General features: G+C 46.6%; 1 protein-coding gene across 1 annotated transcript in view; it reads left to right on the top strand.

Annotated features, from left to right (window-relative positions):
• LOC142574367 (meso-2,3-butanediol dehydrogenase-like) overlaps nt 1-24,743 on the top strand; it is a 67,648-nt gene that overhangs the window by 9,845 nt on the left and 33,060 nt on the right. Inside the window, exons 2-3 of the mRNA XM_075683468.1 lie at nt 19,672-19,811; nt 23,931-24,023. Coding sequence (XP_075539583.1) covers nt 19,672-19,811; nt 23,931-24,023 — 233 coding nt within the window. The remainder of the gene's footprint in view (nt 1-19,671; nt 19,812-23,930; nt 24,024-24,743) is intronic.

The raw sequence follows: 24,743 nt of genomic DNA, 5'->3' as shown, positions 1-24,743 counted from the left end.
TGGCCCCGTCTCAACCGCTCCGTTCGGTGCTATGTTGCCGCGTGTGAGTCGTGTCGACGCCGGAAAAGACCAGCTGCGCCTCCGGCCGGGCTGCTGCAGCCTTTGGATACACCGGCCGTCCCTTTTTTTCGCTTTGGTGTTGATATTCTCGGACCATTCCCTATATCTAATGGCGGAAATATGTGGATTGACGTCGCTACGGACTATACAACTCGCTATGCTATTACTAGAGCCCTACGGACCAGCTGCGCTACAGACGTCGCTGATTTCTTGCTTCGCAATGTTATCTTGCACCACGGTGCACCTCGTCAACTTCTCACCGATCGCGGCAGATACTTTCTTTCCGAAGTCATAGACGACCTACTTCGATCATGTGCTACTAAACACAAACTTACTTCCGCTTACCATCCTCAAACTAACGGTCTTACCGAACGCCTGAACCGCACATTAACTGACATGCTAGCAATGTATGTTTCCTCCGATCATCGCGACTGGGACATTGCTCTACCATTTGTCAGGTTCGCCTACAATTCCTCACGCCACGACACAGCAGGCTATTCCCCCTTCTATCTCCTCTTCGGCCGTTTGCCAACTTTGCCTTTCGAGACACTCCTCTCGACCACGCTCGACTCACCGACAGAGTACACTCGGCATGTCATAACCACAGCGACCCAAGCACGCCAGATTGCCCGCATTTGCCTTCCTGCTTCACAGACACGCCAGAAGTGCCGGTACGACCAGAGCCATCACGACGTGCATTACGAACCAGGTGCTCTTGTGCTAGTCTGGTATAGAACTCGGCGTGTTCGTCTTTCAGAGAAATTCCTCTCGCGATACTATGGACCTTACCGCATCCCTCGCCAGGTGACCCCTGTCACATATGAAGTGTTTCCGCTGGATGCCACGGTGCATTCACCTCTCTCTGACATCATCCACGTCAGCCGTCTCAAACCTTACCTTTCTCGGACAGATGAGCCACACCAATAAGGTGCTTTTTCCGACGGGGGTGATGTCACAGTCGGTAATGTGTGAAGAAGGGGACTATGATGGTGGTCTGAGAGATGACGAGGAAGAGGGTAGTTTTTTTTTATAGCTGCTCTAAGCTTGTTCGCCCAGCCAATAAAAGCCATTTGTAAATAGACGCCCGCTTCTTCCTTTCCGTAACAATATTGAGAAAATATTCACAAACCGACTGGGATAGCCTATTGCAAGAGATATAACGAAGTTTCACGCACCGAATGTCGTATTTACAGAGGGCCATTAGATAAGGAACTGGGAAAACGACGCCAGTGTCTAATTATTACAGACCTGAAGATGTATATTTCACCCATTGCAGTGTGTGCCTTGGGTTGTAAGCTGAATTCGACATACGGTTCGGGCCACCGACATTCTTAAACGCTATTTCCACCACGACAGCGTCCTCGGCGGTCATTGCTCCGCTTCTGCAACGGGCATTGATGAACGCACACGTCCTGTGGCCGCAACTGATTATGAAGCATTATTTGCTTGTACCAGTGACTTTGGACTTGTAGTCCACATGGTGGGTCTTCAGTGCAGTGCCTTCTATATAGGCACATGACAGGTACTTTTGACAGATGTGTTCTGTAGAAAAGAGATTCAGGTATACGTGAGTTTTCCTGATAAAGAACTGCCTCGTTCACGATAAAATTTAGCACGCAGGCAGGATTCCGCAATTCACTTTATTTATTAGTTGGCGTCTAAAACATGACGTCAGTGACGTGTTTCTTGCTGTGCTATTGCTTTCCGCACATTTATTTAGCAAGGAATGGCCTTCCATATTTTCTTCTATTACTCGAAGGGAGCAGTCGCAGGGGCATGGATTTGGACAGCACCCATACCACCTACGCGTTAATTATTCGCCGCCCCCCCCCATCTGTTTCATTCACAATAAATCTACATCCGTACTGCGGGTCATCCGTCGCCATGCCACTCAAGAAATCAGACTTTCCGTGCAAAGGAACACTGGCTTCACATGTAGCGACTACGGAGATACACAAGCGCGTGCCATCGGGCCAGACTGTTCACAGCCGCTAGGTAATGAGTTTCAGTTTCAGTTTATTATTCTTTAAATGCAATAAATGGGTAAGAGACAATATACAGACGAGGATCCTAAAGTCACATACTGCAGCTGGACCCTCGTAATCACCCCAATGGGCGTCCCGTGGCGTCAGCTACGCACGCTGTGTATTGCTTTCAACAGGGGCCGTTTCTTCGATCGATAACTTCAAAGACTATTCCTCCTTTTATTGTTCAGTGCGTCATTTAAATTGCCCTAGGGCTATTCTATTCGCTGAGTTATGCAATGAATGTCCATTGAGATTGATATTCATATCCGCTAATGTGGCTGACAGACAATACGCACCCAGGAACTGGGGCTGCAAAGGGGTCAAAGCCGAATGGGCCGCACAGGTTTTGGTACCGCTGTCGTACTCACATTTACCCACATGTAGTCAAATAATTATCTCGTTGAGCTACTAAGGTTTTTTTTTCAGAAAAACACTCTTGAATTAGCAGACGTTAGTCAACGAGCACTATAGGCTGAACTGCTCGGTTTATCTATCAAATCTGCCCTTTAACAACATGCAATTATTTGGACTCATGTATTTGTTGCTCTCAAAAATGGTAACGATGGCGTACTGGTAAAACAGTGGCTTATAACAACATGGTAAACATTCAGTTAACTAATTGCTTCCCCTGCCGGCTTTCCTTTCATGCACCATGTTTGGTCGCATAATATTACATTAATTTCTTTTCCAACCAAGGCATTGCATTACGGAAGGACAAAAAAGTATTTCGCGTTCAATCGCTAGATGTCGAATTATTGAGAGGAGGGCTTTCTCGACACTATATATATGTGGTGCTCCTGGGAACCCAGAAGTAGAAAGCGGAAGTTATGACGTCATTATTGACGTCACACGCAAAGATGGCCTGGTGATTAATCGACTAATTAATGGAAGACAGTTACCTCCGAGTTTGGTTCGTACGATGCATTCGCCTAAAGGTAACCAAGAACACCAACGCCGCGGTGCGAGTGCAACTAACATGCACCTAAATCAAAGATTAGGGTGGTGGTGGTGGAGGTGGAACTTTATTTTTTAAAGGTTCCTGAACGACACAAGGTCAAGGTGTAGAGGGCACCTCCCACGTCAGGACGGGGAGTCCTAGGTTCTCCACTGCTTCGCGGACCTTCTGGACGGCGCAGAGTTGCTCTTGTAGCTCGCTGCTCCTAAGAGCGTCGTCCTACTTGCTCTTGTCCTCCAGATTGGAAGCCTGCGTCGGGCATCCCCACAACATGTGTCCCAAGTTCACACGCCCACCACACTGTGCACAATTGAATGATCCGTTGTACTCCGGCTCGATTCGGCTCATACGCCAAGGATTGGGGTAATAGTTCGTCTGTAGTAAGCGAAGAGTGACAGACTGCGCCCTGTTAAGTCCCTTTGTTTGGAAAAGAGAATTCTGTACGTCCTATGTAGAAGCGCTTCGTGAGGTCATTATACATGTATGTCTGAAAATAATCTTTAAAGGCCTTAGGCGGAGGCGAGGGGTCTGCAGCGGAGCGCGACTGGCAAGTCCTCGCGCGGCCCTATGAGAAGATTCGGTAAGATTCCGCTGTCCTCCAACGAAGTCACGCATATGGGCTGGGAACCAAACTATAGAGTGGGTACTATTGGATTTACCTTCAAATAACATGGTAACCTTCGCATCTACCACTTCCCTAGCAAAGGCGCGAGTGACTGCCCTAGAATCACTATAGATTAACGAGCGCTGTGGATCTAGCATAGCGAGTGCAATGGCCATGTTCGGCCACCTCTGGATTCTTGGTGTAAACAGGGAGTACGTTGCAGGCTTATCCGTGGGCGTCTATTACGGCTACTGAAAAAGCACCGCGACTGACCCCCTTGGCGGCGTCTACGAAGACAGCATCCGCAGAAGCCTCAGCATAAATAGCCTTCGCGCGGGCGAGCCTTCTTCCTTCGATAAAGTCATGGTGGACGTTCCTGCAAAAGGGACGAACCACAATCTCGTCCCTGATTTTTTGCTAAGATGTCTGACGTTATCCTTTTCGCGTTCTGTAGAACTTCCCAGAGTGACCAGGATGTCCCTGTCCGCTATGGCGCCTCACAACTGGACGACCTGCGCTGTACGCTGAGCCTCAGCGAATTCAGCAAGGGTATTGTGTGCTGCTAGCTTCAAAAAGAGCTGGATGAATGCATTGAGCGGTAGCCCCAGCGCTACCTTCAGGACTCGATACATGGTGGTATCGAGGCGTTTATCTTCCATTTTTTTCCAATCGAGCATAGCCGGATCATACTATGACAAACCACAAAAGCCTGAAGGAGCCTAATGGCACGTTCCTCTATCATGGCTCTATTTCTATTAAGAATGCGCCGAAACATTTCCATTTTCCCTTTTGCCACTTATTTTTTGCATAATCTAGCCATTGGATTCGTTATCTTGAATATTTAGTCGAATGACTCTGATCAACCCTACTTCAGGGATGCGGTTACATGTCAAAGAGCACCATATGGCGCCTTCTATCTTGCTCCCAGCCCTTGGGTTTTCGTCCTGGCCTGGAAGGATGGTAAAAGAGCAAGTCTGATTTCCTCGACGAGCATTTCAGGCCCGCTTGAGAGATGCAGAGTTCCGTGACCCTAACCGCCTTCTTCATTCGAGCCTCCAACTCTCCCTCGCTGCCCCCCGCGCTCCATAGAGTAACATCATCGGCACAAATGGTGTGTTCAACCCCCATAGTGAGCAACAAGGTTTTGGCCAGCTTGGCCATTACGAGATTGGCCAGGAAGGGAGACAATACCGAGCCCTGTGAAGTGCCCCTGCCTCCTCGCTGATAACATTCTTATTTTAAGTCCCCAATGTGCAGGGAAGCGGTTCTGCCGCCAAGAAAGGTTGAATATAGCGCAAAAAGCGTTCACCAAGAACATTCAGATCCGAAATGGCCTGAAACATTGTCATGTAGCGTACAGTTTCGAAAGCCTTCTCTACATCAAGACCCAGTATGACCCTTGTACCGCGAGTGATCCTTTCTATGAGCCTTTTCTTAATTATAAGCATATCATCTTGGGTCGAAATTCCTGGCCTGAATCAGATCATGGGGTACGGAAAAGTTATTTCTCCTCCGCATGGTTCGAGAGCCGGTTGAGCACGACATGCTCCCCGACCTTACCGAGGCATGATGTCAGCGAGATCCGCCTCAGGTTTGCAAGCCCAAGAGGTTTACCCGGCTTAGGAATGACTACCGTACGTGCGTGTTTCGATTCTTTCGGAACGCGGCCCTCTTTCTAAATTCTATTGGTTTGCCTGGTTTGGTAACTGGCAGAATTATCTTCGAAGTTGCGCAGAAGTCCCTTGGAGATCCCCATCGGAGCCAGCGTCATATCTAATGTTAAGTATCTGAATCGCAAGGCGGATTTCACCCTCCGAGAAATCTCCGTCAAGGGCGTGATTAGGAGATTCCAAGTATTCGACCGAAAGGGGGGTGAACGATTGCGTCCTGTTTAGCGGGAGGTAATGACTAGCTAGATCAGCTAACAGCTTGTCATCTATCATTTCTTTTCTCACCTCGTGAAAAATTTTGCGCAGTAGTGACCATTGAATGGCTTTGGACTTGAAACCGCCCTGATCCAAGAGTTGTTTCAGGAAGCCCCAGCCACCACCTTTGCGGAGTCTGCCATCCAGGGAGAGACACACCTCGTCCCACTGCTCTCTGCATAGAACTCTACAGCGTTCCTCAATTTCCTTATTCAATATTTCTGTTCTCTTCCTAAGTCTTCTGTTCAACCGTTGACATTTCCACCGTACTCGTATCGATTGCTTGGTCTCGAGGAGGGGAGCGAGCCTAGAGTCCATCTGATCCGTTTGTATGTCGGTGAAAATAACCTTCTCCGACGCGCTGATTTGAGATCCGAGTTCTGTACCCAGCTCTCGAGCGGCGGATGAGCCGTAGCTGAGGGTGAGTTTTGGGGCGATCTCAATTTACGGAATTTGTACCAATCAGTCAGCTTATATTCCCTTAGCTTTATAGCAGCTATCTTTAGTTTGACTGTTTTAATGTAATGATCACTTCCCAGATCAATGTTGGTATCGTCCCAAATGGACTCCGTGACCCAATGACAAAAGTTAAGTCGGGAGTAGAGTCCCTGCACGAGGAGGTACCACGTCTAGTTGGGTGTTCGAGGTCTGTAAAAAGAGTCAGACTAAGGTCCGATGCGTGCGTCCACAAGACTGTCCCCCTTGCCGGTCGAGAAAGGTTTATCACCACACATGATGATGTGCCTTGGTGTCCCCCTCCCTCAACAAGCAGAGGAGTCTCCCTAGCAAGTTCAGTAACCTTAGCTAGGATGAAATTGAAACAATTTCTAGAATCTTTAACGGCTGTAAAAATTGAGGAGAAATATGCTGCTGCTGCTATTGGCTACTTAACTGTGAGAAACAATCTCAACCGCAATAAATTCAATATTACTAACTTAGATTAATATTAGCCCATGTCGGATGTAAGGAATCTTCCTGTTTATAGGAATGGCGATGCCCCTGCCTCTATCTCTTCGAAAGGACTCCACCTTGTTGCCCGCGAAGGAACGATCGTTAATGCTTCAGGTAGCATAAATGCGTGCTGTTTGTAAGCCTCCGAGAGAGAGAGAGAGAGAAAGAAAGAAAAGGGAAGGAGGAAAGGCAGGGAGGTTAACCAGGCTGAGTCCAGTTTGCTACCCTACACGTGGGGAGGGGAATGGGGAGTGAAATAGAGAGAGAGTAAAGTTAGGTGTAGGATGTCCATAGTGGGGCACGCAAGTCTGTTGCCTTCAGGTAGTGAAAAAGTGCTCGCACTGCAGTCAGCCTCCGATTAAATTACCTGCAGGACGGCAGCCTTTTGGGACTGATTCGCCGGCATTTCCATCGCCAAACTCTGATGTCCCTATTTGCTAGCGCCATCCTGATTATGTGGAGATATTCAATTGAGAGTTACTGCGTGACCTGCCCGGCATTGGTAGCTTTTTGGGGCAGATTTTCTCCGTTACGGGAACTGCCATATACAGGAGTGTACCGAAGAGGGGGGAGGGCCGCCCCCCATCCGCGCCACCACTCCTCACACACATTCCTTAAGCGCTGCCAAATCAAGCTAGAGATTTGTCAGCTATTCGGCGGTCAATATCTTGCTGCCTCTTTTACTCCTTTTGGATGTCGGTAGTTATTCGCATCTCCTGGGCTGTGAAGGCCAGTTTTCTCATCGATCGGTGCCCGCACGATTAACTGTAGATGCATTCAGTTGCCACCATCTATTGCAACGGTCACGCGCCTCGCTATTCCTTCGTTAGTGCAACGTTCTTTGTTTAGACTCATCCAGAGATTAGGAAAGGGATTTAGTTGGTAGTAAGCTGATATGTATGCTCTTGGAACGACTTGCTGCGGTAGAAAACGCCAGCTGCGTTTAACGTTTCCTTTTGCTTCATTACTTCTTTGAGTGACGGCTCGCCATGACGCTGACAGATCCTCGAATGCGTATACCTATGATATGAGTTAGAGAGGTGGAAAGTTCGATCATGCCAAACAGCGTCCGTCGTCAAACCCCGCAATAGCCGTCAATCCCAAAAGCAATATGAATATCACCCGTTACCTAGTCTAGCTTTTCCATAGTTGTACAGAACTTTTCGCGCCAGTTGACAACTAGAAACACGAGTCGCAAGGAGTTCAGAAATTACACCACCTACTAAAGGACACAGCCGAGGCAGAAGCCACGCATGCAGAAAAAGGAAAAATTAACAAATTTACCCATTGTTTCTAGAAATATTTATTGATCAACATCTTTTATTTAAAATGAAGTAGAGAAAACGCCGCCGGAAGTGGAGAATGATTCCCTGTGTTTTGGGTGACGCTTCTACAGTTATCAGTCGAGCCGCCTCACGTAGCCACTTCTACGCTGTGCTGATGTGGGTTTTTTTCTAACCTCCTGCGATGGGCGCCGTAAGTTTATAGAACCGTAACATCCGGCGTTCTACGTGGTTGCGCGGGACCGGCGGCCACGCATCCTTAGGCACCTTCCCAAATACCAATACGAGTCAGTTTTGGTGTTTGGTGCAGCAGTAAACGAGAGATTTAAAAGAAGTGTGATTTTGTCGTAACTATATATTTCTCCAGACAGCTTCCACACCTAATTCAAGAAACGCTACTATAAATCTGATTTCGACTCGATTGCTTAGTTGTGCTTGGCAGGGCTCTTCCTGCACTTCTCTCCTGCGTGAGTCCGCTTGATGCGGTTTCTTGTTTGTCATGCGAAAGAGATGTGTTTGCGACAGCCGTATACATGTGAGATATATCTTATGTCATTTCTTTTTTTCGGGTTTACGCGTCTTTATGGCAAACGGTAGGCATTACTCACGTTTGTACACGTAAAGGTCACCCCCCTTCATTTTCTTATAAAAGTTACCTAGGGTTGCCCCCCCCCTCCTCCCCCCTTCCCCCCCAAAAAAATCCTGGATACGTGCCTGACTGGGCCATTAAGATACGTCGCAATCTTCTGCAGCCTGATTCCCGATTCCTCCTTGCTACACTGAATGTGACTAAGGCGGTCGTTGATTTCTCTGATGGTATCGTTATTGGCAAAGAGAGCCTCCTTCATCTCAGGCTTCGCCTTGGTTCGCAAATGTTTCGACTGGCCGAGGGCCCGGACACTCGTGGGCGCCGACTTCTAGCTTTACCACGTCCATAGACTTCGGAACCTCCTTAGCCGATGGACGCTCAGACGAAGCGGACTTGTGTTACGAGTGATTTGTCTGCGGAGCTTAAGTAGCTCTAGTGTAAGCCTATCCATCGCCGCCCTCAGGCTGTTATTCTATTTTTCTAACGATGCAATTTTGTCTCTCTCTGGACTGCGAATCTCTCTTTCCGACAGCTGGGCCGCACCTTTCTCTTGGCTCCGACCTTGTCGGCCCAGAAGTGAGCACCTCCACCAGACTACAAGCGCACCTGCGGCCCCCTGGAGCGGCAGCCGCTCTTGCTTCTGCGTGGTCCTCGTAGTCTAGATGGCGCACGTTGCCGGGAGCGGGAGCGGCTGCGCGAGCGAGAGCGCTCCCTGGATTTGGGGTGACCGCTCGCCACCTGCTGCTCCCCTTCAGTCACCTGTGTATTCGTACGCTGTTCTCTCGCGCGCTCCTGACGTCTCACTCGGACCGCGTATGGAATTTAGTACTGCTTTTTGCACGCCTTCTCAGCCGTTTTATGCGAGCCACCGCACAACTTTTATTTCGCCTCACACACAAGCCATTCACTTGGGTTACGGAAACCGCAGCCCCTACGTTTCGTAGTTCCAGGCGCCAGGCCGACGTCTGCTTGATAACCAATTTTGCCAGAAGTGTAGCATACATCAAATTGTTTGCGGTATAGAAAACAGCGCAACAACACACCAATACAGTCCGTATCTCACAAAGTTCGGCACACGGAGCTCGTCGCAGACGATGATAACTGATCCAGGATCCTTGATTCTCTTGACGCAGAGCACTAGCGGGTTGCGGTCAGAATGTTTCTCCAAGGGCTCCCGACCCATCGGCCATGTCCATGGTTCTAATAACCCCCTTGCACGTATCGCTAGGAGCAGTTTCTTAGGCGTTGGCTTCATGGGCTTTACCAGGCACGGTAATAGATTTGCTGTTCACATATATTTCTCCGTTTTCTCTAAGGGGGGCGGGGGGGGAGGTGCTGGCCACCAAAATGTTTTGAGTAACGTTTGGCCAACAAACATCATCCATTTTCTGCTCCACCCATAGGCCTGCCGCCTTGGTGATTGCTTTGGCCCGTGAAGTGGGACCAACTTTCTCCCTAATTCAAGCCGCCTCTGGGGCATAACACAATTTTAATGTGCTCCTGGGGCGTGGGAAGCATGCGCCAAGCCTTTACTACCCGATTCATAATCTTATAAAACCGGCCACGTGCGGTGACTGGCCCCGCGCGAGCGAGGACTCCTTGCTTGGAGCCCGGGACAGGAGGGGAGACAGGGCCAGCCTTTTTCGCTCGTCTTCCGGAGAGTGTCTTCCAACCCACTGCCTCGTTGAAACCTTCTACTTGCATAGAAGCATGGTGGAAGGAAATAATAGGAGGGAGCATGCTGCAACGCGATCGAATCCCTTGTGATGGCCCAACACATGATAAAAACGTCAAAGTACGCGGTAGGTTTTAGTACTCCCGGTTGACTTTTTTTTTCGATACACATTCGAAACCCTTTGAAGCTCTGTAAATAAAGAAAAGCTTCGCTATCGCCGCGGCACATTCGCTTAATGCCGCACTCAAATTTCTGGATTGTGGCATCGAATCGCGGTGTAGCGCTATGCGTGTCCGTTGGGCGAACCGCATGAGTGAGAAATCCTCTCAAGCATATTGGAATTTAGAGGCAAGTGTTGCAGGCCCCTCCGAAAGGTGCCCGGTGTTGCTGCTCTGCTGCCTGCTTTTGCGATAAGTGTGCGCTGCGGTTCGTGTTGCAGTAAATTTCACAGTAATGTCTGTTATCATTTCAGAAGCTAAGCAAGCATATGTTTCACTTATAAAGGGAGGCTAAAAACTGTTTTGTAAAGGGGTCAGTTCTCATGTCAGAGATAAAGCAAAGTTTAGCTTGAGTTGGAGTGCACCTTTCTCTTTTGTTCGCCGATGCATGTTTTACCCGCCGTGTTTGCTTAGTGGGCAGAGTGTGGGGCTGCTAAGCACGAGATGGCAGGATCGAATGCCGACCACGGCGGCCGCGTTTCGACGTCGCCGAAATGCGATAGCACCCGGGTACTCAGACCAGGTGCACGTCAAAGAACTCCAGGGGCGGGGGGGGGGCAAAAATTTTCCGGAGTCCTGCACTTGGGCGTGCCTCATAATGAGACTGTGGTTCGGCACGTAAAACCTCCTAGTTTTTTGTGATAAGATCGTCCGATGACCTACCGCTTGTTTGTGTTCGCAGTACGCAGTGTTCGAAGCAAGGTCAGTGCTTGGGAACATAGCGGCAGAGACCGCATGACCCGGCCGTATATGGGTCTCAAACTCTGAAAGCTGGAAGAAGCGCTGTTTGAAGTTTCTGGTGCTTTTCCTTGGAGCAAATAAAATGACCACGCTCCGCGTTTCACCAGAGAACAGCATAGCACGCCCTTAGCAAATGGAACTCACCATTCCTTGCGGGAGTCAGCGTCATCTGAGCCAATAAGCTCGACCGCGTTTGGCATGCAAGGATGACTACGCACCCTCAATGCGATCACATTCATGCACAATCACATGCATGCAAACCCTCATGCGTAAAATGCCACTGATACATCGACAACGAAGCCCGCATAACAGGGCAATGTACCCACGGGCAAGGCATGGGTCAAAAATGTGACGAACACATGTCGCTTCTTATCGCTGACAACGGTCTGTTCGGCCAAAGTATCCCTGTAGCCTAAATGTGCTGACGTTGGATTATGAACCTCTGACAACTCGCCCAATGTGCAGAACCCATGCCTTGCAGGGAACGACCCAAGTGGAACAAGCATCCAGAGAAAAATGCGACCAATGATATAGACGGAGGAGCTGAGCAACGATGGAGGCCTCCATCTGAGCAGGCGCTCTATTCTGGACATTCCGCCACTTTCTTCCATGCGTGACGTAGACGGGACGCGTACAAAATGGCGTCGATGCCCCCCTTTTGCTTTCGTAATGTGACGCAAACTTGACGCTTTGCCTAAGAAACCGAAATGAAGGCACTGAAATTAAAATTCTCGGTAAAGCAAAACAGTTTTCATCTACAGTAAAAATAAAGCAGTGAGCTCAAAGTTCATGATTATCCGTCGAAAAAGCTTCTCGCGTCCGCCGTCAGCTGCGAACAAGCCGTCGTCTGCTTCATTAGCTGGATGCGTGTCACCGGGAAACGGAATGAGTCATCGTCTGCTGGCGCCAACGCACGCAGCCTACAAGTGGTTGCGCGCACGTTCTAAGCCACGTCGTTGCTATCTCGTGAAACTCAAGTGACTCAGACCAACTCGGCTGGCTTAGAAGGCGTACGCCATAAATATCCCCTTGCGCGACGCAAGCGCCGGATCTGCCATCTCTTGTTCACTTCGTTAGTTACTCGTACCGCGTAAGGAAACTTTTACGCGCCACCTTACGGACATTCCTTTTTGTAAATTAAAAAGACACCATTATCATCACTTATTGTGCGAAAGGGCTATAATCTTGATTACAATATGAACGCAGCAGTGAAAAGTGGAAAACGTTGCAGAATGTTTTCTATGTTAAATCAACATTATTTTATGTAAACGCGTTCTTTTGGAAAATGGTGGTCCGAAGCACAAATGTCAACACCACCCAAGGGCGATGCAAACGTTACGAGCACCCGTTATGAATAAAAAAATTTCATGGCACTAAACGGTGGGGAAAATGTGGCGGTACGCACTCCTCTCGGAGGCCATTGCATATGGCTGCTCATTAGCATAATTCGCGCGGCTCGTTGCACCACAAATTAAGGCGGGAAATTTCTGCAATCGCGACCCAGCGCAACGTCACGCAACGTCAAATTGACATTTACGAAACAGCCCTTCCTGTGACGCTCCCCACGGCATATTACTTCAACCAATCAGCAAGCTGGCATGGCGCCTAACTTCCATCGCCACCACATATTCGCGAAATTGCAGATGTATTTTACTACGAGACGTTCATTTGAGGTATCGTCAGTTGTTTGTGCGCAGGTGCGAGTAAGAGCGGGCGCGAGAAAGAAAATCTGGTGGCTTCTGCTCCTTGAATATATGACTCAGCCTAGGTGCTACAGAGAAGGCTTCTTGGCGCTTGTTGTAGGCTTTTGTCCCTAGGCGTGCCGGCATTGCGGAGTGGGGGCGAGCTTGATTACGCTCGGACGCTGGCTGCCGGCGTGGTAAAGTAGGTGAAACTCAGTCATGGCGAATCGTACCTTTCTCGCGCCTTACGGCCATGTACCTTGTAAATACCATCACAGATGTTTATGTGAGAGCATTTGCGACCGTAGTAGAGCCTCGGCCGCATACATTGAAAATATAAAAGGCAGAGCACCTTAGCAACGGCGGTTGAACGCAAGTGGCTGAAAGGCCGCCGGTAACGACGACTGACCTTGCACCAGCGACGCAGGCTCGAGAAAGTCTGTCCGATGTACCTTCAGAGGCAAAGTTCCGATTGGTTTTGAAGAAGTCTAGGGACGCGGTAATGCCGAACTTGGCGTCACAAGTTGGCGGCTGGACGTAACTATATTGATTCAATCATGTTTTTTACTAGCTGCAACATCCCGTAATTATTTCGCATTACTGGCGGCGCCTTCAGGGCACCAAATCGGCAATAGGGACGGGGATAACGAGGCTGGGCTGGGTTGGGCTCACCGAGGCCTGCGCGTGCCAGGGGTATGTAGGATCGGCTGTCCGCTATCTCAGAGAGCCACTTTTCTATACAAACGCGTCGTGGCACGCTTCGGCCTCAGCGGCCCCAACCCACGTGCCGTCCTGCTTCCAGCTTTGGTCCCCCCGCTACCCCTTGGGTGCCCTAGAGATTCTGCACCGCCAGCTTTATTTTAACATCAGGTGCTCTCCTGATGCCTCCATTTGTCGGTTACATGTCTCCGCCAATCTATCGTCGTGACAAAGAAAGCGACCCGCGACTTATACAACACCAGTGAGAAACTTGCCCCTTCAGACACATCAATCACGAAATGGGGCGTCCGTGCTCACTCCTCACCGTGCGGGCAGGCAGTGGCGGAGATTAAACAAACTCGACCGCCCTTCGCTATGCCGGAATGTCTAGGGGACAAGCGAATACAACACGCGCTAAGAAACTTTCTCCGTAGTGCCTAGGCAGAGCCATATATTCAAGAATCAAAAGCCCCCAGAATTTGGCTCTCATGCCCGCTCTTACTCGCGCCTGCGCACAAACGACTGGCGATCGCTCAAATGAACGTCTCGTCATTTTACTGGCTTCTGTACGCTACCGCTCACTTTTTTTTTGAAGCGGTAACGTCGCAATATAGCTGCCAAACAGCAAAAACATGTATTATACGTTAAAATTTGGAGGTCATGTCAAGTTTCGTCATCGTGATGAAAACGCAAAATTACATTTTGCAGTACTTCCATTTCCCGGCACAAATTTCCATACACGTGACCTCTCGATCAAAGAGTCAACATGGCGGATAATTTCCTCTATGTTGTCCTTGGTGCCAGTGTTTGTTGGCTTTTTATGATACGACTAATAAATATCGGACCCCTCAGTTAACCCCCTTTCTTCTCGTTCGTTACATAAACGGGGTCTCCAATCCGGTATGATTGATGCCTTCAGGTAGCATGTGTGGGTTTATTAACCGGTTGCCTTCACCCCCCCCCCCAAAAAAAAAATATCACGTTCTCAACGCCTGCGGCAAAAAGCGTGTTCCATATTCACCACCAAGGTTTCTGGGCGGTGGCGCTGGATAACACTCCCATGCTTGTACTAGGAAACATAAATACCCAAGAATGTGGATAGGAGAAACGGCGCCGCGGTAGCTCAATTGGTAGAACATTGCACGCGAAAAGCGAAGGTTGTGGGATGGTTCCCCACCTGCAGCAAGTTGTTTTTTCATCCACTTTCATTTCCATTAATTTATCGCTTCTTTATTTCACTTATTAAGCACAAGCAACTTCCCCTGTGTTGCCCTTGGTGTCAGTGTTTGTTGGCTTCTGATGTGACTAATAGAAATCGGGCCCCTCGGTTAACCCCCTTTCTTCTCGTTGATATGTGAACGACAGTGTGATGGCTGAGCTGCGAAAAAGTTGACCCTGGTTCATGATACTTTCGGGGAAATTGAATAGTTGGTTGTCCAGAATACTCATGAACAGCCCCTACAGTCTAATTACGATTGGCCTTGGAAACTGGCATTTTACGTCAACTAAACGGACCACATGAATTGGTTCTATGTGAAGCTCCCAAGAGAGGCCCACCTCATTCATAACGTTCACGTGTACATCAAAGGCTTCTGGACAAAGCTAAAGATTTCCATTTATATTTGTGACCGGAATCCTGGGAGATCTGCACACGCAACTTTACAAACGAGCCTGTGACCTTGACGCCAAGAAAAAGAATCTACAAATGTAACAAAGTGCACTTCGCGGGCATGTGTTTGCATGCACTGTCAGGATCCTTTCAACTAGAAGTTACAGAACTGCAGTCAAACAGTGCGTTGAAATACAAGTACGCAGAAGGAAATATAATTGATTTCTTTAAATAATTCGTCTCTGAACAGCCGCCAAGCTTAAAGCAGTTTGCCTGCGGGTTCATGTCAGGCTGTGCACTACCTTCTTTGCAAGCAAACTTCAACTAGAATGAGAAGTGCGATGGCGTTGTACAAGGCCAATGTATCTTACGAACTCCTCAGTCGCCTCCTTATTTTTCACTGATCAGGATTCCTCCAACAGTTCACTGAAATAATAAAGTCAGGCACCAGATCCTCAACTAACCTTAGCCTCTGTCCTATGCCCTGGTAACGAGGCGCAATTACTGTGTATTCAAAAACATACAGTACTTATGCTTAGTACCTCGCATGCTTAGTCATTTGTGGATATGTTAATATTGTAAATATGTAAATATGCTAATGTGTCAATATTTTTTTCTCCTTAGTGTCTTGTACGATTATACCACAAATTTATTCATTGGCGTAATTCTATAATTTGATCTTCTTGTTCATGAACTGCTCATGCTTTGTGGAAAACGAATTTTGCGGAATCGCGCAAGGTGGAGGAATCTTCAAGAAAGGAGAAAATGCTATCCACCCGCATGTAGCACCAATTATATTATTGAGCTTTTTCATGCGAAAACCACGATTTGATTATGATGCACGCAGTAGAAGGGAACCCGGATTAGTTTTTACCACTAGCGCATCATTGACGTCCTCTGAATGCATGGGACACGGGCATCAGTTTGTTTTTTGCAACTTGCCGGCATACAAATGCTGTCGCTGCGGCCGTGATTTGATCCCGCGACCTCGGGCTTAGCGGCGTAACACCACAGCCACTAAGCAACCGCGGCGGGTGGGTATGCAGCACGGAGCTACAATGAAAACTCATGCGGGTTTCGGAGAAACAGAGCTTCCTAGATTAGGAAACATTCATCTTGGTCTGGGATCCCGAACCAGGACGAACGTTTCCTGAACTACGAATCTTTGTTACTGGGAAACCCGTGTGGGTATCCTCTGCAGCTTCTTGTAACATACGGGTGGATGACAATTTTACCTGTTATTCTTCTGCTTTACTATGTTTCAATTTGTACTGGTTGCGATGGGTAACATTACGATAACACAGCGTCTTATGTACAGCACATTATAGTCAGCTGTCGGGATCTATCGCAGTCGAACGCTTAAAACCTTCGTAATTATGTAAGATGTTCTTGCCCGAGTCAGACGTTGTATTTCATGCTTTGTTTAAGGTCCATCGCATGTTGTCATTGTTGTATGTGCCACATCGCTTCATTTCCTGTTATGTGTAAATATCTTGACATACATGCGCCCTCTGACAGCCTGTAATTATGATCCACATTTCTTTCACTAAAGCTATACAATGTGGATAGCATTTAAATAGTGAGTTTCCACACAAATAGCTTGCAATCATCCGCCTCAGATTATTTTTAATTAGTCTTGAAAACCGGAATGAACAGCTTACATTTTTGATATTGACATTTCGGTCATTCGGTATAGTAGCTATTAATTTACTGATAGGTCAGTCACAAGCAGGTATATGACTAAGGTAGTCCATGCAACCACGTCAGAAATTCACCTTGCATACCTTCCGAAATTACTTGTACGCACCAGAACATGTATTTTTAACTAACTCGTCGTCTTAAGCAATAAGGAACCCAGTACGGCAATGATTACTATTCATAAATGGCATGCTGCAAGAAAACAGCAGTTAAGGATGCACGCCTGCGACCACTGAGAAACGAATGTAAAAAATTGGGCGGCTCTGCAAACATTTCCTCGATTACGTCATTAAGTTTCATTTTAATTAAATAAGCCTACTCGAACAAGTACTAATATACAAGTAGTCCTTTCACGCAACTCTTAAAACGTAAACGACGTCAAGGATAAGGTAGCGGAATACACATGACAGAGAGCAAGACGGCACAGCACGAGTACTGTCTGTCCTGTGTATTCTTGGCAATGCTATACAAAACAGCCTAAACTTTTACACCACTTAAATCTCAACATCACACGAAAAATTCAACACGGATTCGCAGAAATATCGGTGTTTGGTAAACATCCAAAAGCGAAATGAAGGGCACTTTGTCAATTATGGTTACGCTACCGTGGCCACCTCAGTAACCTGGAGATATCTGATTGGTGCACATAGAAAAAGTTTGCACAAGAAAAAACGCAAACCAAAGATCTTTGTGGCACCGTGAAATGTGAACAGGTTTGTTTGCCACCATGAATGTCTAATTATATTTCAGATCAATATACCCATGGGAACATCGTGCAAAAGTGAACTTCTAATCTCAACATAGGTTTCACGCTTTTGTTGCATGCTAAGCATAAAGGTCAACGCAGGTAACGGAAACGTGAAAGTATTTCAATACCAGCTTCCAAAACCGTTTTCGATTATTGTAGGGGTGGACGAATATGCGAAGTTTCGAATACGAATGTGAATATTTTGTGCGTACCATTCGATTTGAATTTGAAAATGAATTAATCGGTTCTTTAGAATATTCGCAACCGACTAACTGTTTCACAACCGGCTGTCTAAGTCCGCTTGCTGTTCTTTGTCTGTTAAACAACGCTTCGTTATTTATGAAAGATCTCACAGCGCCAAATTCTTGAAGAACGGCAGCAATTAAATTGGCAATGCAAGCTTTGCTTTTTTCTTTCGTGGAGAAAGCCTAGAATTTGCGGAGAAAGCCTGTGATTTTGGGTGTAGTGCTATTGCCGTCTAGCTATGTAGAAGTTGTATATCTTACGCTACAACCATGCGATGTTTTCCATGCATCTGGCCCATTATACGCGTCTACGGCGCACAATTCTTTCAGTATTTCTTATTTAATCTTTTGCCGCACCTTCCGGTACTATTTTGGCACATATTTATTTAGAGATTTCGTGAAGCTGGTCACACAGCAGGCATTCTTACTTTGGAAGCTTGTTTGGAACCAGACTTTCTGGTTGTTGAAAGGCCGTTCATGCAGTTTTGAAGGGACGGTTTTCTTTGGAGACCTGCGATCAGTTTGGGGTTGGCATGAAATGGGTATCTGACCACGTTTTTTTTTTCTCGTGAAATTAGGCGATTTGAGGCCTTTTTGTGTCATGATGCTTCAAAGGAAAAAATAAGCACTAAGTTAGCCTACGAATATTACTGCGCACAGATAAAAGCAACACCATAAGTGTGGCTATACTAAAAAATGTTTACCGATCTCGGACATCGTACAGCCTAAGGCAAAACACGCACTGCACAAACGCACCCACGATAACCTTGTCTTTCTTACATGTGTGAGGCTGCTGACTTGCCGAGTTTTCCTAATGACAATCGGTGATCTTGTATATAACACTGATCATCTATTCGGAGTAGTTAGCTGACTTTCTTGCAATAGTCATTACAGGTGTGGTACGTAAAAACACCAGTATATATACTCCCTCTGTAAATGCGTGTATATGTGTCTGCATTTGACTATTGATATTCGATAGCTGCTATTCGTATCCGATTTTATTCGAAATAAAAGAGGCATTCGCCCACCTCTAAATATAGTGTTGCTTGCTCCGTAAATTCTCGCATCCAAGCAAATACTGCGTTAAGTACCAGATTCCACACAAACATTCACCCTATAAAAAACTGGCAAAGTGATAACACTCTTTCATTTACCACGTGTACGTGAATTGCTGCCCGAGCCTCCCAAACTCTTCACGGCAACAAGGCTTCCTATGTACAACTAAAATTGTACAGTTATTTCTGTATATAACTGCAAGGCTATCACCAAAGTGTGCTCGAAGGACCATTGTACTATTACGGTACGTGTATTAGACTTTCAATCCAGACCGATAGCTCAGTGGCAGCATGGGTCGCATAGCGTCCTCCGGGTTAGTTGGACGATTCGTTGACGTTACCTGAAGCTATTGCCACGCGGAGCGGCCACAAGTGTAGGCGGCTCTAGCGGGAAGTGCCAAACGCACCAGCCAAAAATAATTAAAAAAAAACGAATGCCAACCTGAAACGCGTGCAGTAGCACTTGGGGAGCGTGGTTGCAGATATTCGACACAATCCTGGAGGCGCCCATTCGCCGCCTTGAACACCAATGTAGTACGCCGACAGACAAAATGAAGTTCTTAGGCAGGCGACCTTATCAGGCAATCACTAGCCGGTGGCCTTTGGATCTATGTTTTGTTAAGCGAATGCAGCTCAAAATGCGCAAGCCCGAGTATATTATCGTGGCAGTCGCTCGAATATACGACAGCTTCGGATAAACAGCTATCAACAGCAGTCGTCAGCAATATAGTACTTCCCTGTTACACGACGCCAGTTATCACGGACTGGGAAAGAATTCCCGTCACATTTTTTAGCGCGGCCGAGCAGCGTCATGCGTTACAAAATTTGTGAACGATGTGTTTTCCTTCTCAACCGGCACACCTGAGCTGCAAGATTGAAGTGACCACTCTTTCACTTTTCACGACAGGTGCGTCGTCAGGCATCGGAGAAGCAACGGCTCTGCATTTTGCCTCCCGTGGTTGCTGGCTTTCTCTGACCGCAAGGAACAAGAATGCTCTGGAGAGGGTCGCACAGGCCTGCTACGCAAAAGGGATTCCTAAGGACAAGGTGGGGAATGCGGCACTGGATTGTGCTTAAGTATACTCGAAAGCTTATTGAGCTGAATGCAGAAGGGGGCTCTTTGAAACGAATGGGGTAGTAGTGTTAAGTAAAACAGACAAAGCGAACCATGCGCCGAAAAGTGGTGAGTAATAGGCAAGTTAGTCAATCAGATTGAATATTTACCCACCGTGGTTGCTTAGTGGCTGTGGCGTTGGGTTGCTAAGCACAGGTCGCGGGATTGAGTGCTGGCCATGGCGGCAGCACATTGACGGGAGCGAAATGAGAAAATACCCATGTACTTGGGTTAAGGTGCACCTCAAAGAATGCCAGGCGGCCCAAATTATTCCGGAGCCCTCCACTACTACGTCGTGCCTCATAACCAAATCGTCGTTTCGGCACGCAAAATCCCGCGATATAGTTTAGATCAAGTATTTAGGGCTAGGAAAAGTTATGCAGCAGAACAGATGCAAGAAGGCGACTTGGGCCTTCCTGCTGAAAGCTTCTTGATAAACAATAACATGACAAGGAAACTCCCTAAATGGCTGAGGGGCGAAATAATGGTAGGCGTACCATTAAATCACAGGCAGAAGGTTATGTTTCACAATGCTTAAATGATATTGCGCGACATAAAAACGATACGGACGTGAAAGAAGACGACACACGTCCACGACACACTTTCACGTCCGTGTCGTTTTTATGTCGCGCAATATCATTTAAGCAATGGATTACCAACTTGCCCGGAATGCTGCTCTCATGTTTCACAAATTCCGTATTCGGGTGCAGGTAATGCTGTATATTCTAGTTGAGACTCGGGCCAAGATATTGAGTCGGGCAAGTCATGCAGTGCCTAAAGGAGGTAAACAAATATGGTCCATTTGTGTAATAGGTTCCAAGAAAACGAAAACAGAGACCACGACGACAGCGAATTAGGTAGTGTGAAAGGAGTACGCAGAGCGACTGCATGTAATGGAATCTATTGAATATTTACTGACGTGCCTATAACTTCATAGCATACAAATAAACTCGACGCGAATCGTCTTTATCACAATCTTAATGCCCATGTTCATGCGCTATACGCATGCGATGTGGAAATGCAAACGCCGTATCAGGTTGATGCGCAGCGTAAGACGAAGCAGCGATGTCAGGAGAACAAAGGCAATGCATGGCACTTGTGGAAGAATTAACGAGGAGGATATGTGTTCGAAGCTAATCTATATGCATTTAAGGCTTCTATGCATTTTGTGCTACAGGGGCGCATAATCATTTTTTTAGGATATCGCCATGTGCCCAGTGGCACATACCAACCAAATGTAAGGATGAATGAATAGAATGTAGAATGGAGAATAGAATGTAGGCTTCATAGGTTCGTCTATGAGCCGACACTATATGTCCATGCTTTATATCGTGATGTATTGTTGTATTACGAATAACTTCGCCGCACCTCACTGGCACTACTTTCAGATGATATGTCAGATGATACGGGGATAGCCAGCAGCCTAGGAACGAAGTTGCCGATAACAAATTAAATGAAGTCAAGGAAGCCTTGTACCTTAATTTGAGCTAACAATCTGTACAAGTTGCTTGTTCTTATTTTCAAAATCAATAAAGGGGCTGACAGATGGAACAGCACACTGTGGTATAAAGTTTGTAATCAGGGATAAGGTGCCTCAGAAGGGCTGGCCAACGTTTTGATAGGAGGACCTATCTTCGTCAAAGGCGGCCTAGTCATCATCGGCATGTTAGTTTTAAAGGGTTAGTGCGGTGACGTCCCGTGTGAGTGTTGTCGGTGGCAGTTGGTTATAAAGGGAGAGACTTCAGAGGTAATGAGCGCTGTCGCCTGACGTCTGTGAGCTTCGTTCGCAAGACAAGGGGACAAGAGCGGGAGAGTGGGAAGGCGGCGAGAAAAGAAAAGAAAGAGAAGGAGAAGAAAAGGAAAAGGGGGAACACCAAGAGAAAAAAAAGAGAAAGAACAAGAAAAAAAAAGAGAGAAGAGGGCATGGGAGATCGTTGGGGAAGCGAGAGGTTGGGGAGCATTCAGGGGTGTCGTTGGCGGCATGTTTTTGTTGCATTAGGAGAGTTGGTCAGGCGGTCAGTACGCGATTAACACAAAAGACAAAAAGAAGACATGAGTAGAAAGAGTGTCTTGACAAGCATTGTAGAAATGCGTCGAGTAATTTGGAGTAGTTAAGATGGTGACAAGAAGTATGCGGCGCAATGTATGGAGTGACTGGAAGGCAGCGGCATGGTCTTTCAAGGGAGATTAGCCCCAGTGGCTCAACGTAGGTGTCGTTACGACAGTATACAGAAATGACGATATCCTGTGTGGCTGAGGCGCCGAAAAAGGCAGGCTGACGTCTGGGACTTCGGAATGTTTTGGTGAGGGTGCTACAAAAAACATATAAAAAAGGAAAAGAGAGGGGGGGAACCAAAACCGGAATAACAAATAGGAGGGTGGCTGCGCAGAAGCGGGCAGGGACAAGTGTACATGGGAAATGGGGGTTACAGTCGATATAAGCATGAAAGAGTATATTAAATTGAGTAGTAGGCTGGAGAAAATTTTCGAAATGGAGGAATAGGTGAGCTTAAGTAAAAAGGTTAGCTGGTGGCATAATGTGTTTTGTGTTTCGGTTGATGATATGAGAATTTCAAACTTAAGTTGCCGCTTTTAATGATTATAAGTTGCCACGTGCCAAATTAATTCCCGTCGGGTGTAGGCAATTAACCTTGTGTGTGAGGTATGATTCCATATAATTCCTATCGCGAGGTGAACAAAAATTTGTTTATAGTGTATAAAGCCTTGCTTTGTCAAATATATGATCCTGTTCATTAAAGTGGCTGGCTACTGCTTTAGGTAAATTGGGTTTTCTGTCCGCGTGGTGGCTGTGGAGTCTTGTATGAATTTATTGTCCAGTCTCACCTATGTATTGTTTGCTACAAGCACCATATCCTAGACAGTAGACTTCGTTGCCTGATGTGCAGGTGAAAGCCGAAGTTACTTTGTGTGCGTAATTCAACGCTGTACTTTTTACTGTAGCAGTAGATTGAATATGTTTGCATGTAGTACCTGGGGAGGCCACATTTTAGTGATTCATTGTTTGATTGCGCCGAGTAGAATTACGCTCGCTAGCACTACATTGCCGGTCATGGGGCCTGCCGTTTAAACGATAAACCCACAACCGACGATCCACTTCAAAGCTCGACGAGATTGCCAAGCAAAGGTACTCGTTGGTGTCACAAGTATTGCTAGTAAAGATCGCGCCAGTTCAAAAATGGCATGGTTAATTGGAAATAGCTGCGAAACCCCCTTGTACATCAAGTGCACCCAAATCAGCCCATTACACCTACTATTTCTGCTGCTACTACTTACTATTATTGTGAATATTATGGCAAGTCAAAGCAACACCGAGCAGAATGGTATACAAGCACGCACAACCCCGTCTATGAAGTTCACGTAGCATGCAATTCAAGATTCAGGTCAGCATTGCCATTAGTTTTCTTCCCCGCTAATTCAAAAAATAGGCAAAAAACCTACTTGTGCTCGGTGAAAAGCTTATATGAAACGCTTACTTACGTGGCTGCGTTTCAACAACGTGAAAGACCTTTATGGAATCCATTAAAAATGGTATTACGGAACAAGGAGCCTTCTGGTTCATATGTTGTCCGCCTTTTTACCAGGCACGAGATGTCAAAATAAGCATTGCCCTAAGTGCCTAGTTGTTATATTGCGCTCAATTTGTTAATGCAGAGTGATTGTAATGGGTTTTGGGAAGTTTGTTTTGCTACTTTTAACAAACATTCACGACTAGCCCCTGCATTATCTTTACTTGCAGTGAAGAAACACACTGTGGCAATTCAACCAGAACGCGGGAGGGCAGGTAATGCGCGTTACTTAATCAGTACATTTCGCCTATATCTCACAAACACTACGTAGAGACAGTATCTGCTTCGTTCTCAATAAAACATCGGTTCTAACTTTGTTACAAGGTAAGAACGTCAAACTAACTCTAACAATTATCTTTAAGAACAAATATTCCCACGGCTGTATCTAATATTTCGATCGCCAGCCACACAGCTCATATAACGGATGGTCGACTTTTCAATTCTGGAACTCTCAACCCATTGCAGGTGCTGGTTCTACCAGGTGACGTATCGATGGAGGAGGATGTTGCTGCTGTGGTGGACCAGACCGCGAAGCACTTTGGGAAAATTGACATTCTAGTAAGTGCATCTTGAAAGCGTAACGGGAGTCTCAGTATCATTGTGTAAGCTGAATAATATAAATCGTACGAAAAGTTCGTCCAAGCAGAATCACCTATGTATGAAAAGAACCCATGACATGACAAGAACTTTAATTGAGTCCTGGGGAACTGAGAACGCATATGCGACTTTATTTAGCCTCTCTCGGGATACGTTTCGACACTAGTTTGTTATCGTAGCAGATGTCTGTGGTTCTTAATCTGCATATGTTATTTCATACTCAAATTGACAGATCATTTGCATATTAGAGCAGTATATAGTAAAGTCGATTTGAAGGCTTGCTCAGGACGTTCCTATTGGGACGCCGTGAGTGATTTTACTTGGGCTAAGGTAATTATATCCGCCTAAATATAATTCCTAGTTAGGTAATCGTTACAAATGAGCACCAGTGATGAAGTCTGTTCGTCAATGAATATAATGATTTCGTGTCAGTGGAGAATCCGGTCTTAAATGACATTTGCATTGTAAAATGGAACCTACATGGTAAACATGCTTCTGTGAACAGAACTTTGTTTTGCTACATGCGTACATATTCAAGGCAATAACGAAGAGGATCTTTTTCTTACAGAATCACAAATTTTGTTTAAAACGTTACTATTATGGGAAATAGCAGTCTATTTAAACAACGCCCACCCTAATTTCACGAAAGAGTGCCCATGAATAGCGTATACTTGTCTATTC

The sequence above is a fragment of the Dermacentor variabilis genome, chromosome 3 (assembly GCF_050947875.1).
Source record: "Dermacentor variabilis isolate Ectoservices chromosome 3, ASM5094787v1, whole genome shotgun sequence".
NCBI classification, from domain to species: domain Eukaryota; kingdom Metazoa; phylum Arthropoda; class Arachnida; order Ixodida; family Ixodidae; genus Dermacentor; species Dermacentor variabilis.
Note: the sequence above shows the minus strand (reverse complement) of the source record. Positions and strands in the feature narration are given on the sequence as shown.